Source organism: Haliotis rubra, unplaced genomic scaffold (genome assembly GCF_003918875.1).
Source record: "Haliotis rubra isolate DU_JTF1 unplaced genomic scaffold, ASM391887v1 Scf80, whole genome shotgun sequence".
In the NCBI taxonomy this organism is placed as follows: Eukaryota; Metazoa; Mollusca; class Gastropoda; order Lepetellida; family Haliotidae; genus Haliotis; species Haliotis rubra.
The window spans coordinates 1,970,772-1,985,843 of record NW_025767524.1 but is presented as its reverse complement, the minus strand read 5'-3'; the positions used below and the strand labels follow the sequence as shown (position 1 = coordinate 1,985,843).

The window sequence follows — 15,072 nt, the reverse complement described above, 5'->3', positions numbered from 1 at the left end:
TTTTGCCTGTCCCAACGTATGCCTGTTTAGAGGGCTTCCACTGTATTTAGTTTAGTGATGACTATTCATTATTAACAGTATCAGTTAATGTCAGTTACACGTGATAAATCTCCCCTAATATTTTTAGATGGTCAGTGATCATTTAGTGATTTCATTTTGAACCATTTCGTCCTTCTCCTAGGATTCCGTGTTTGATAGCCTCAAGCCCCACCAAGTAGTGATGTGTCGACATGTGAGGGTTAGACACAACCTAGCCTCCCTCCGACACTCTCGCCAACACAGACACGTCTACGTCACCACTACTGCAGTGTCACAGGTATTGTAAAATAGTATACTGACAGTCCCTAGTTAAGATGAGTCAAGGGGATGGTTTCAGGGGATAGAGGGGGAGATGGATGTCCCAAAATCTTACAGATGTGGAATCATTCCATGTCCTGAGAAGCTGAAAGTTTGTTACTATATGTAGAGACAATTTTCAGTGTTTGATTGGAGAAAGTCCATGTTTAAAACTTGGGTACGATTTCCCACTTGAGTTGTGTGTGAAGCCCATTTTAGTGTCCCCCCACCATGATGTTGCTTGAATATTGCTAAAAGCAGCATAAAACATTATTCCCTCACTCACTACTACAATAAGATTCTCAATAATCTGTTAATTTTTAAACTTATCCTATCTCACGACTTGCACCTCTCTCTCTTCATTCGACCATGAGTGGAAACGAATTCAAACTTTGCTCCAAGGCCTACCTTGCCCCTCTCCCGTGCTGTGCGTGCCTTCTGTGTCAGTCGTGCTCACTAGTCCATGACAGCACGAGGCATGCGCAGTCCTCACCCACGTGATCACCTCACATACTCATTCTCTTTCTTGTCGCTCCACTGAGTGGACGTGAACATTTTTTCCTCTGAGATTTGCTCAATGGTTAAGCCTATTCAGGCCAGTAAACGGATGTTTTGCGCCCGTTGTAATAAAGTTTTTTCAGCATGGGACCCACACACATCGTGTGTTGATTATGTGGGTGTTTGTGACTGGGACACACGCTGTCCGAAGTGTTCAGGTCTGTCTAATGAGGCGTTTAAATTTTACAAACGTGCTTGTGCCAGACGCTTTGGCAGATAGGGCTAGGACTAATTCTGGGGGTCTGGTCCATCTCCGCTAAGAAACAATGCTTAGATCGCCCACCCTCACTGCTCACCGCTCTCAATCGCCTCGCGTCTCCTGACTAAGATTTTATGGAGGCTTCGTCGGATTCCTATTTATCTGAGAACGTTAGAAGGCTTTTAGGGAGCTTCCCTCACCCAGTTTAAGTTCTCATGAGCGTACCAGGGTGGTAATGACCGATATTTCTTCTACGCCAGACCCGCGATCTACATTATCTCGTAGGGTCTGCTTCTTCGAACGATCACAGACTTCGAGAACTTCTAAGCATTCATCGTTGAAGCGGGATCGGCGCTGTTGGAACGCACTTCAGCTCTCCTATTTCCACGGGCTGGGAGGAGTCGTTCTAGGTCTCGCTCACTTTCCCCGAGCCGCTCACACAGCCGAGCCGTTCATTACCGTCAACCGCTCACACGGCCGAGCCGGCTCACCAGTACATCTTCGAATGGGTTCACCCGAATCGAACTGATTCACGTGAATCAAATGGGTTCACCTGACCAAACTGATTCACGCACTCAAAGGGTTCACCAGGACGAACGGGTTCACATTCCACTCAGTTCACCTCAACATAGGTTTCAGTTCGACACACCATCAGCGCTTTTGATTCCCGTCAGAGTCGCAGTCTCAGTTCTGGTCGAGGTGGTTGGCCATTTCGATCCGGTTCACCTAGCCGTAAGGTGTGTTTTCGTCCAGAGTGATTCTCGGTCGGTCTCATTCACTTTAGGTGAATCAGGATATCCCGCCTTGTCAGTCTAGACTCAGTAGCGTAATTTTGCGCACACTGTAACAATATTTACTTCCTCGATCCCCAATCGCCATGTTCCTGAGCAAACGTTATCGGAATGTGCTCCTTTATTAAGGACGCTTTTAGAGCATGTAGACATACTTGTTCCCGGCGGCTGGCAGACAGAGCTCGTTACACTTCAACAGTTGATCACCCGACAAACCCCCGCTTTTAACGACCGGTATTAACTGCTCGCCGTCCGCAGTTTCCCCACATGTCGAACGGTGATAATTTTATGGGCGCATCATTAGATGTCTTCGTGGTTCCGCCTCATCAAAACGCTTCTGTGTTGCCAGTTGACTCACACATCCGATCTACTTCGTCAAATCGCCAAACCGATTCGCCACACCTAATCGGGTTCGCCATATACCGGAATGGATTCACCAGACCGAACCGTTTTAGCCATACCGAATGGATTCACCACACCCAATCGGTTCGGCCATACCGGTGGAATTCACCACACCCAATCGGTTCGCCATACCGAATGGATTCACCACCCAATCGCTCTCGCCATACCATATGGTTTCACCAGACCGTATGAACCATCAAATTGCCAAACCCGGTTCACCACCGAATCGGTTCGCCATACCAAATGGATTCACTAGGACCGAACCGATTAAGCCATTAATCAATCCGCTCGCCATACACGAATGGATTCACCAGATCGAACCGTTTTCGCCACGCATGTGAATACGACATTGACTCAGTTTGCCATAATATTAAGACTGTTTTTATCGCCGCGAAACAGTTCACATCATCGATTCAATTCACAGCAACGAAAACGATTCACCTCGGCCGAACATTTCACCTCGCCACTGGTTCATCTGAGCGCTCTAGATCTCTCCATCAGCTGAGATCATTTAACCGGTTCGATTACCGAACCGATCCAGATCAGTCACTTTATTCAGATCACATCGGACTGATTCAGATCACGCCAACTTTCCGCTCACCACCCTGAACTGATTTACCAGCCGCTCGTATCGTTTCACCAGGTCGAAAGCTCCCTATCGTCGAACCAGTTCACCTGGCCGCTCAAGATCAATGTACAGAGGTAGTAGCTATGTGCTTCACCATGCCGATTTGATTTACATGTGTTGTTAGTAGCGCAGTCATCTAGAGATATCACGCATTTCGGCACTTGACGGCCTGGCGATCCCAGTTCTCAAGAGTCCTCCGCGACCGGAGCTCATCTCATTCCAGATTTAATCTACCATCCGATCTTCACTTTTGATGAATGATTCGGTTCAACGATTCTACCCTTCGGTGTAGATATCAGTTCTGCAACCACCCGATATGGCATAACTAGATACGCTTGCAGCCAGGAATACTCTACGACGCCCGATGAGTCTTGTTACTACAGACTACTCGTAACAGCGTGTTTGTGTATCCCTTGGTGCAATTGTTGCAGACGGCTCCGTCATCTTCAGCTCCTTTGTTTTACATGATAAGCAAGTTTCTGGACAGATAACAAATGGATGAAGTTCTTGGCGCATGGTACCGCAATGTTTTGTCAAATAGCCAGCATAGCTCAGCCCGAATTTATGGGTTGCGACTCGCCCGTTAACCAAAGACCAGGTTGTCCGTATTTTTTGTCACTGCGTGTGTAACGTTTGCAAATGGCGGACTACTGTTTGTTTACCGGAATTTTGATGATTAGAGTGACTATGAAGTGCCCTTGCAGAATTCTCTTGGTCCCACTTAATCGGATACCAAGTCCAGCCTATAAATGCAAGTAACAACGAACGCTGCCATTCCCCGATAAGAGTGACTGTGTCGGGATTTTGACAGCCAGTCGAGAGAGACTGCTTATTGAGGGTGACGGACAGAAACACCCGCGGAACGGTTTGCCTAGTCAAGCACCGAAGTTCAGAGGTCACTGCATTATGCAAGGATTGTCACCAGGCAGCGATCTACTACCTATATCACTCCACCTGAAGCACCATTATTTTGTTCGGCCAAAGAAACGTTCCTGAGGTCACCGATCCTACTTAATTTCTACAATTTGTTTATAATGTGAACGTTCCTGTAGATTGACTGACAATCTCCATCGCCGACTATACTACATTGAGCACTCCGTTAGAACTGGCGTAGTTGCTCGAATTTATTGAACGTTCTTATATCAGGAGATATCTTTTTGTCAGACCCGCCGTGATATTGCTGGAATATTGCTAAAAGCGGCGTTAAACCATACTAACTTACTTACTTTTTGTCAGAGGCAAGAGTGGTTAGACCTCTCATTTCCCTCGACCTGCGATGGCCGTGGGGTAGCCTAGTGGTTAAAGCGTTGACTCGTCACGCCCAAGACCCCGGTTCGATCCCCACATGGGCACAATGTGTTCAGCCTATTTCTGGTGCCCCCCGCCGTGATTTTGCTGGATTATTGCTAAAGGCGGTGTAAAACTAAACTCAGTCAGTCAGTCAGTCCCTCGACCTGTGAGACGCCTACCTTCACATCCGGATACATCCAGACTATTGGAAGTATCTTCGATTTACTTTTATGGGGCGTCATTGATACCAATGGAGGATCCTGCTGTATGGGCATATGCGCAGCCCCTTGGGTTTTACTCAGATAGCCATTCTGTTAACCAGCTACCTGCATTGTCGAAGCGTGACAATTGACAACAATATCGACGACTGTGTTCAAGCCCAGCAGGATCCAGTCGTCCTTCCTTTCCACAGACAGTTCATCATCAAGTTGCTCATGCAATTAGGATGGCTGCTAAATTGAGCAATCAGGGTAACACCGACCCTGTTTCTTCTTATTGGGACAATATTCAACACCCAGGTCATGATGTTTGTGCCCTAGGAGAGGTGGGACAAGATTCAGTGCAACGCACCACTAGTGTTGGTCCAACCCACACCTTTTCGCCAGTGGCAGAAGTTACTAGGTGGTTGGCGTCGGCACAAGTGCTGACTGACAGGGGCCAGCTGCAGCTTGCCCTCTTCAGATGGTTCTGTGCCCATACATCGGGGACGACAACCCCAGGGGAGTTGATTCGTCATCCCGCCCAACTACATTCAGTCTTTCGTTGGTGGCTCAACAAGTGGAATGTTTGTGTTGGAGTCTCTAGGTGCCCTTCATACCCACTCAACACCTATTCGTTGGCACATCTTGCAAGCTGGAAGCTCACTTTCTCCATCAAGTGGCCTAGCAGTGGTCATCAGGAGAAAGGGCCCTTCATCACAACGAATTGGAATTCAGCATTGTCATTATCGCCTGTTCGGCACTTGGGACAACCATCAGCTTCAGCGCAGATGATCACCAGTTATGTCGTTTCTGCTTTGTGTACAATCTGAATAAAATTCTGAATTTTATTTCTGATTTGTGTCTTCGATTCTTCTGGGACTTGTGAGTTTCGATTCAATTACCATTTCACTCTCACGGACGGTGTCTGTGGGGTTGTGTCGAAGCAGGGGCTGGCCCGATACTGGTCGCCAGACCTTGGAAATCGTGGTAATGCGACTGTTTACACTCGCTAAGCTCGTCCTTTCACTTTCATGAAGGTAGTGACTGAACACCACATTGCTTTCGGGAATCCCGGTCCCTGGAGCACTTGTGTTTAGTAAGTCAATGGGTTCGAACTGACCATTGCAGGTCTCGCTTTTGAGACGCTGGAGGTCAGCCACCTCACTTACTGTCCTCTGCTCCACGGATTTATTCACGTAAGTAAAGTGAGTCATTCCCGAAGTGTTACACTTCTCGTGGCGTTACCAACAAAGCATCGCCAGAGCGCCAGCCCGTCATGCGTAAGAGACTGTTTATACCCTTGTCTACTGCTTCCAAAGGCGAAGTCTCTTGCACAACACTCACATATTGCCAGCTGAGCCACAATACTACGAGCCTACACTTTTGCCGGTTTGCCACCACCTCTACGGCAGTCAACCCTCATGAAACCAGGGCATTGGTTTCTTACTATGGCGTTGCATAGCAACTGCTCGTTAACTGCCATAATGGAGGGTTGTTTTTGGCGATCTGACACAGTATTTTCGTCTCATTACCTCAGAGATGTGTCGGTGACGGATATTCAAGGCCTTCATCAGTTTGGACCACTCGTCCTGCTCCAGCAGTTATCAGCGCACAACATCGCAGATAATGAACTTCCTTGTGCTCCGATGCTATATGGATCCCACTGTGCAGTTGATCCCAAGTAGCGATCGTTTCTGCTTGTGTACAATCTGAATAAATCTGAAATACTTTTTCTGATTTACGCCTTCCCGGGATTTAGATTTCTCCTCTCATTTGTTTGAGACTACAGAGAGTCGCCACCTCACTTACTGTCCTCTGCTCCACGGAGTAATTAAGTCAGTGAAGTGAGTCCTTCCCTCGAAGTGTTACACTTCTCGAGCGTTCATGCTCCTGGTGCCTATACACATCTATGTGATCTTATTGTGGTAAGTAATGGAAGTCATAAGATGATGTTGTGGTACTGAACGCTAAAATTGTGAGTTTTACCATTCAATTTCTCTTTCACCCTCCTCGGACGGTGTCTGTGGGGGTTGTTTCGGCAGGGGCTGGCCCGATACTAGTCGTTAGACTTTTATTACGGGGTACCTTGGAAATCGCGGGCGATGGCGACTGATTACACTTCGTTAAGCTACGCCCTTTCACTTTGTGAAGGTAGTGACTGAACACCACATTGCTCGAATCCCGGTCCCTGGGAGCAATTGTGCTTAGTAAGTCAATGGGTTCGAACTAACCCTCGCAGGTAGTAACTTGGTAGTTATTTGCCTACCTTGTAGTTGCTCCTCACGGTTGTTTGGGCATAACACTTAGCTGTTATCGCCTTTGAATTTCGGTAATCTATGACCCACCTTCCTACCGTGGGATAAGTGCAAGTCGTGAGATAGGATAAGTTTAAAATTTGAAAATTTTAACTATAAATTGTATATTTATATACTTATCCTATCTCACGCTGAAAGTCCCTCCCTACCTCCCCACTACATAGATTACCACCGTTCCGGTTTTGTCCTTTTATGGCTCCAAGATCGAGAATGAGTATGTGAGGTGATCACGTGGGTGAGGACTGCGCATGCCTCGTGCTGTCATGGACTAGTGAGCACGACTGACACAGAAGGCACGCACAGCACGGGAGAGGGGCAAGGTAGGCCTTGGAGCAAAGTTTGAATTCGTTTCCACTCATGGTCGAATGAAGAGAGAGAGGTGCAAGTCGTGAGATAGGATAAGTATATAAATATACAATTTATAGTTAAAATTTTCAATATGCAATTGACAGTTTTGCTAAATTTAATGATTGCAACAGTCACTTTTTTACTTACACACACACACACACACACACACACCTTTTGCTATTTGCAGAATTTTGGCATTTTTTTTTTCTTGGTTTCCATGGAAACGATTCGGACTTAGTCTCAAAAGGGAGGGATGGGCTTTGTTTCTGGTGCACAACTCGAAAACCATTTATATCTTTCAACAGAACTTGGCAGATTCATGAGTCAGATCTTGAAGTGGTGCCTTTTGCTATTTACAGATTTTTGGCATTTTTATTTTTCCGGGTTTCCATGAAAACGATTTGGGCTTAGTCTTAAAAGACATCAAGCTGGACTTGATGTTACTAACTGTCAGATGATTTGTTCTTTCAGATATGTGGGGGCCGGGGGGATAAGTCATCTTCTGAGGACTCTTGTTTAAACTAGTTATATGCATTATACCATACTACCATTTTTTGAGGTACACATTTGATGGAGATATTATTCCCCTTATCATGCTTATGTTAAAAACTAAAACGGGCGGTGGGGTGGCCTAGTGGTTAAAGCGTTGGCTCGTCATGCCGAAGGCCCGGGTTCGACTCCCCACATGGGCACAATGTGTTAAGCCCATTTCTGGTGTCCCCCGCCGTGATATTGCTGGAATATTGCTAAAAGCGGCGTAAAACTTAACTCAGTCAGTCAGTAAAAACTAAAACAAACTTCTATTTGCGATTATAAAGTCTCTGACTGCTTCCATTGTTTCCAGTGTGTGTCATCCCAACATGCCTTGTCCCCGTCCGTCAGAGCGTGGATGATCAACCTGACTCGCCGTCTCAGTGACATGGAGCTGGACATGTCCGTGGGTGGCTACTTCTCCTATCCCCCATTACCTCACAGTTTCGCTGAGTTCAAGTCTCAGTACCCAAACATCACGGTATGATATAACTGTAAATGTAATATCAGTTCTCAACACCATAGTATATAGGTAAAGTGCAGATCACTGATATAACAGTAAATGTTGGAGATAAGTTCTCAACACAATAGTATATCGGTAAATTGCAGATCACTGATGTAACAGTAAATGTTGGAGATAAGTTCTCAACACGATAGTATATCGGTAAATTGCAGATCACTGATGTAACAGTAAATGTTGGAGATAAGTTCTCAACACAATAGTATATCGGTAAATTGCAGATCACTGATGTAACAGTAAATGTTGGAGATAAGTTCTCAACACGATAGTATATCGGTAAATTGCAGATCACTGATGTAACAGTAAATGTTGGAGATAAGTTCTCAACACTGATATAACAATAGTTCTCAACACCATAGTATATCGGTAAATTGCAGATCACTGATATAACAGTAAATGTTAAAATCAGTTCTCAACACCATAGTACTGATATAACAGTAAATGTTAAGCAGATCACTGATATAACAGATCACTGAATAACAGTAAATGTTCATCAGTTCTCAACATCATGGTATATCGGTAAATTGCAGATCACTGATATAACAGTAAATGTTAAGATCAGTTCTCAACATCATAAGTTCAGATCACTGATATAACAGTAAATGTTAAGATCAGTTCTCAACATCATAGTATATCGGTAAATTGCAGATCACTGATATAACAGTAAATGTTGGAGATCAAGTTCTCAACACCATAGTATATCGGTAAATTGCAGATCACTGATATAAACAGTAAATGTTAAAATCAGTTCTCAACACCATAGTATATCGGTAAATTGCAGATCACTGATATAACAGTAAATGTTAAGATCAGTTCTCAACACCATAGTATATCGGTAAATTGCAGATCACTGATATAACAGTAAATGTTAAGATCAGTTCTCAACATCATGGTATATCGGTAAATTGCAGATCACTGATGTAACAGTAAATGTTGGAGATAAGTTCTCAACACAATAGTATATCGGTAAATTGCAGATCACTGATATAACAGTAAATGTTAAAATCAGTTCTCAACACCATAGTATATCGGTAAATTGCAGATCACTGATATAACAGTAAATGTTAAAATCAGTTCTCAACACCATAGTATATCGGTAAATTGCAGATCACTGATATAACAGTAAATGTTAAGATCAGTTCTCAACATCATGGTATATCGGTAAATTGCAGATCACTGATATAACAGTAAATGTTAAGATCAGTTCTCAACACCATAGTATATCGGTAAATTGCAGATCACTGATATAACAGTAAATGTTAAAATCAGTTCTCAACACCATAGTATATCGGTAAATTGCAGATCACTGATATAACAGTAAATGTTAAGATCAGTTCTCAACACCATAGTATATCGGTAAATTGCAGATCACTGATATAACAGTAAATGTTAAAATCAGTTCTCAACACCATAGTATATCGGTAAATTGCAGATCACTGATATAACAGTAAATGTTAAGATCAGTTCTCAACACCATAGTATATCAGTAAATTGCAGATCACTGATATAACAGTAAATGTTAAAATCAGTTCTCAACACCATAGTATATCGGTAAATTGCAGATCACTGATATAACAGTAAATGTTAAAGGTCATATGCAACCAAAAAATCAAACATAATTAAAACACAATTATCACTTCTTCATGACATATAATATGCATTGCTGATTATGAAAAAACAAATAAACAAAATTATAAGCGTATAATCGCAAATCAAAAGTGCAATATTTTGTACTTGGGTTTACCTCCCTCGAAACGAAGCAGCCAGGATACCGAACCCAGTCAGAGCGGGTGGGTGTGCACTCAAGTGTAACGGCTGGTTCATTAGCAGATGCCGCCTTCGCGGGTCATTGTGTGTGTATATATAGAAAAGTTGGGTTTTGTAAATACATCCTCATTTTTGTGTATAACATTTTGCAATCAACAGACATCATAACATGTCATGTGTTCAAGTATCACACCTGCCTGTCTGTGTAATTACATAATGTGACAGAGACCGAACTCGGGCCATAAATCAACAGCGTTTTGTTTATGGTGTATAGCCTGATTGGTGTTAAGTTCAAATTGCATGTGGTCAGTGATCGCAGTTGTGTATTGAATATTGTCATTAGCAGACAGGCAGGCAGACACACTGGTGTCAATAAAACAAGACATTGAGTTTTGTCTGTGATAGCGACATATCTATATCACAGTTAGAAATCGTGGTCAACTCTAAATAATGACATTGCTTTTAAGCATCGAACTGAGAAAGTGACTCGGTAAGAAGAACGTGTGGTGAAATAGACAAATGAAATTATATAAACAGTTTATTTACTGTCATAACATACAAAAAGCTCAAGCGCATGTGAGATATCAACAAAACATTATGAAACTAGCTCACACCAAAGCCTTCACCGGTATATTCATCAGACAGCCCGCTTCCAAGTTAAGGAACCTATTTCACTCAAGACGTGCTATGAGCGCGCAGCCAGCTGTTGAAACCCGTATTCCCCAGAAAAGTCTGGGGAAAATTAGTGAAACGTTTGAACTCCGATTTCGCACATTTTTTTTCATCGCGTTGTTTTTCAACTTTATAAGTTGAATTTGCATTTTTGACACTTTTTTTCGGTAAGTCCATACCGAAAGGTATCAGAATCTGCAAAGTTGTGTTTTACGTTGCATGTGACCTTTAAGATCAGTTCTCAACACCATAGTATATCGGTAAATTGCAGATCACTGATATAACAGTAAATGTTAAGATCAGTTCTCAACACCATAGTATATCGGTAAATTGCAGATCACTGATATAACAGTAAATGTTAAGATCAGTTCTCAACACCATAGTATATCGGTAAATTGCAGATCACTGATATAACAGTAAATGTTAAGATCAGTTCTCAACACCATAGTATATCGGTAAATTGCAGATCACTGATATAACAGTAAATGTTAAGATCAGTTCTCAACACCATAGTATATCGGTAAATTGCAGATCACTGATATAACAGTAAATGTTAAGATCAGTTCTCAACATCATAGTATATCGGTAAATTGCAGATCACTGATGTAATAGTAAATGTTGGAGAGCAGTTCACATGAAGAATTTAACTTTTGTAGAACTCAAGGATAACTTCTGGCATGTCATTGACATAGTGTATTTCACATGATACATGAGTTCTGCATGATGTATGTGTGGATGAAGATTGTACTGATGTTTCAGATCACTCCATGCAGTGCGTGGAGAGAAACACTGGAGAGGTCCAGCTTCATGCAACATATACGACTCTATGTGCAGGCTAAGTTAGCTGCTCTCAAGTTCCATGGGCTGGAAACGTCAGTAGGACTATTTCTTTCTTGACTCATATGAATAATTTATTACGATAAGAATGCCTTTTTCTGAATTGCACACATCATTTCTGTAACAATCATTGCCTGTTAATCATCGTTATTTATATTTCAGCCTTCATGTAATTGTTTCCAGGGGCGGTGGGGTAGCCTAGTGGTTAAAGCGTTGTCTCGTCACGCCGAAAACCCGGGTTCGAATCCCCACATGGGTACAATGTGTGAAGCCCATTTCTGGTGTCCCTCGCCGTGATGTTGCTGGCATATTGCTAAAAGCGGTGTAAAACCAAACTCAGTCAGTCAGTGTAATTGTTTCCATGTGTTCCGAAAGTATACATGTTGCAGTTTGTTAGACTCAATGTATATTCTCCTGTTTCATTTCAGAACAATGGCTCAGGTAAAAAAAAAGAAAAAACAGGTTTGTAAAGACCTTTAAAAGTGTTATGTTTTGTACAGTAAAGGGATAAAATCTGGTGTCAGCTGAGAGAAATCTGATTTTGTGACACAGCTGATTGGATGTCATCTAAACATACAGCATTCATGTAATCACATTTACACTACTGATCACATTTGCCATGCCTATTTGCAAGGGAGCATGGCTCGCTCATTCATCTGAGCTGCCTCAGAGTTATATCCCTTTATGGGTTCAACTACATTTGTGCTAAATTTGTCATCACAATACCTTTGCTTGTTATGGTTCCACCACAGTTGTAGATTTCAAAGTCCTAGATCACCCTAGCGTCTCCTTCCACATCAGCGGCTATGTAGCGGAATATTGCCGAGTGTGGAGTTAACAACAAACAAACCTTCCATATCAAGCTGACGTGCAGGGACAACTGAAATACAGTGACCCAACTCACGCACCAACCCCCATCTCTGACTGACTGTCATTAAACCCCATTCACTCATTCATTTATTTGATTTGAATAAGTGGTTACTCATGAAGATCTGGTTTAAATTCATCTTCAGCATGCTTGTCGTAAGAGGTGACTAATGGGGTTCGCTGGTCAGGTTGACTTGGTTGACACATGTCATCATATCCCAATTGCATAGATCAATGCTCATGCTGTTGATCTCCTGATTGTACGTTCCAGACTTGAATATATACAGACCACCATCATGTTGCTCAAATATTGCTGCCTCCGTGGTGTAGTGGTTAGAGCGTCTGCCCGGAGAGCGGAAGGTCGCGAGTTCGATCCCCGACCGCGTCATACCAAAAGACGTTAAAATATGGTACTTGTTAATGGGTACAACAAGGACTGGTCGGCTCGGAGTCCGCATAATGTGTCTGAGTGGGGTATTCATGCTTCACTGCGGCATGGTATCTCAGTGGGCTAGCACTATAAAACCAGCTTAAGTCTGGGCTAGTACAAGCAGCCGCACATACACATACACACGCATGCACGTCGTCATATGAGCGAAATATTCTCAAGCACGGCGTAAAACCCAATTTCACCTCACCTCAAATATTGCTGAGTGCAGCATTTTACAACAAACAAAACAATAATCATGAAAGAGTTCTCTATCAAGCTGGTGAAGCTGTGGTGCTGTCTCATGGATACTTTCTTCTCTGCAGAAAGGTAACCCTTTGGAAACAGTTGTCAATGCTGACACGCATCAGAACATTGACCGTTTTGATTCTGTGGGTGACCACGAGGTGTCCGACAGTCATCTGTGTCCGGTATATTATAACAGGGGAGACAAACTGACCTGGATCAACCTCCCACCTACTGACCAGCCAAAGCCAGAAGTTGGAGGTTTGTACCTGTAGTTCCGGAAGATTCCAGTCTTCATGTTTCAGTCCATTCGTTTGGTAGTGTAAATTTGTTTTAAGCAAAATATTTTGTATATATAGCTGGAATATTGCTTAGTTCAGTGTTAAACCCAAACCAAATATTTGTATCTTTGTATTACTGATTTAGGCTCACCTGAATGAAAGAGATATATATTTGTGTTGTTTCTATAAATATTATGTCATTCCAGGGCCAAGATTCCAGGAATCTGAGGAAATGTTCGTTACAACTTGGCAAGGCCTCAATACTCATGTTCTATTACATTCTCTGAGAGACGTTAGCTATGTTGATTTCCCAAAGCGTACAGACTTTGCTGATTTCTTAGAAGGGAAGTACGACACAGAAACAAACGAGGAAGGATCGGAAGTGTCTGTACTGAATGTCCGCCAGCTCCTACACTCGGCGGAGAACTATGGCAGTCAGCGGTTCCTGGTGGTCCTGGATCTGTACAGAGATTCCGACACACATGTTGAAGTTGTGCTCAACAGGGCATACGTGTTGTAGCACAGATGGCTGTGCGATGAATCGTTGTCGGTGATGGTAGATGAGTACATTTACCATGAAGTTGTACTCATGTGTGTGTGCATGTTGTAGCAAGAATGGCTGTGTGGTGAATGGTTGGTGCCGGAGATGGTAGAAGTGTACATTCATGAAGATGTTGTACTCAAGTGTCTGTACATGTTCAAGCACAGCTGTCTGTGCGAGGAATCGTTGTTGCCGGTGATGGTAGATGAGTATATTAGTGATGATGTTGTACTCAACAGGACGTATGTGTTGTTGCAAGGCGGATTATGTGGTGAATAGCTGTTACTGGTGATGGTTGATCTCATGACCACTTGACAGATTACATGCATGGACAGATAGCAATTACTGAAGATGCATACAAACGAATGCTGATGTGTCTGCTGACAGGGCATGAGACACATGTCAAGACAATACATGTCAACAGCCTGCAGATCTAGTAATGGTTTACTGTTTACCTTGAGTAAGTTGAAAGCAAGACAACTGCGTGGGTCTGAATTTATTTATTCCCTTTTAATATGTTGAATTAGTCGAGAAAGGGTTACAACCTACTTTTAGGTTGTTTTTTTAATACAGAAGTAATAATTGATTTCAATATTTATTTGATTTCAATATTTATTAATGGCTTTTAGATGAAATGTGGGTATCTGATTACTCTTTTGCTTCACATAATGAAGTGGATTTGTAAATTTTTCTCTTTTAAAATCAAGGTGACCCTTTGGCATGATTCTGCATGTGTTGGGCAGTGGGTTGAAACAGAATGAACTTCGTTGTCAAGCCAGGGAAAAGTATGCAATGCACTGTTAGAGACTGTTCATCTATGATATACTGACAAGTGCCTGCATATCCTTCCACAAGGCAAACAGTGACACCTCTGTCTGGATACAGAACAACACAGGTGTCACTGAGCTTGGAGGATGTATCTTTACATATTGTACACTTAACATTGGATACTATATGTTCTTGTCATATGGGGTTATGGGAGGGAGAGGCGTCAAAGGTGCTCGATTTTTGCTGTGCAGAGTTGTGCCCCTTGGTCATGCAAGAAGGTGAGGTGAAATTGGGTTTAACATCGTGCTTGAGAATATTTTGCTCATTTCACGCCGTGCATGCGTGTGTATGTGTATGTGCGGCTGCTTGTACTAGCCCAGACTTAAGCTGGTTTTATAGTGCTAGCCCACTGAGATACCATGCCGCAGTGAAGCATGAATACCCTACTCAGACACATTATACTGACTCCGAGCCGACCAGTCCTTGTTGTACCCATTATTGCTGAGCACCAGGCAGGGACCAACAAGTACCATATTTTAACGTCTTTT

The 15,072-nt window shown here is 42.9% G+C and overlaps 1 protein-coding gene across 1 annotated transcript in view; it reads left to right on the top strand.

Moving 5' to 3' along the window:
• LOC124261519 (RPA-related protein RADX-like) overlaps nt 1-14,812 on the top strand; it is a 32,193-nt gene extending 17,381 nt beyond the window's left edge. The window contains exons 10-15 of the mRNA XM_046695839.1: nt 182-316; nt 7,912-8,079; nt 11,317-11,429; nt 11,823-11,856; nt 13,015-13,195; nt 13,422-14,812. Coding sequence (XP_046551795.1) covers nt 182-316; nt 7,912-8,079; nt 11,317-11,429; nt 11,823-11,856; nt 13,015-13,195; nt 13,422-13,735 — 945 coding nt within the window. The 3' untranslated portion in view covers nt 13,736-14,812. The remainder of the gene's footprint in view (nt 1-181; nt 317-7,911; nt 8,080-11,316; nt 11,430-11,822; nt 11,857-13,014; nt 13,196-13,421) is intronic.
• The last annotated feature ends 260 nt before the right edge of the window (nt 14,813-15,072 follow it).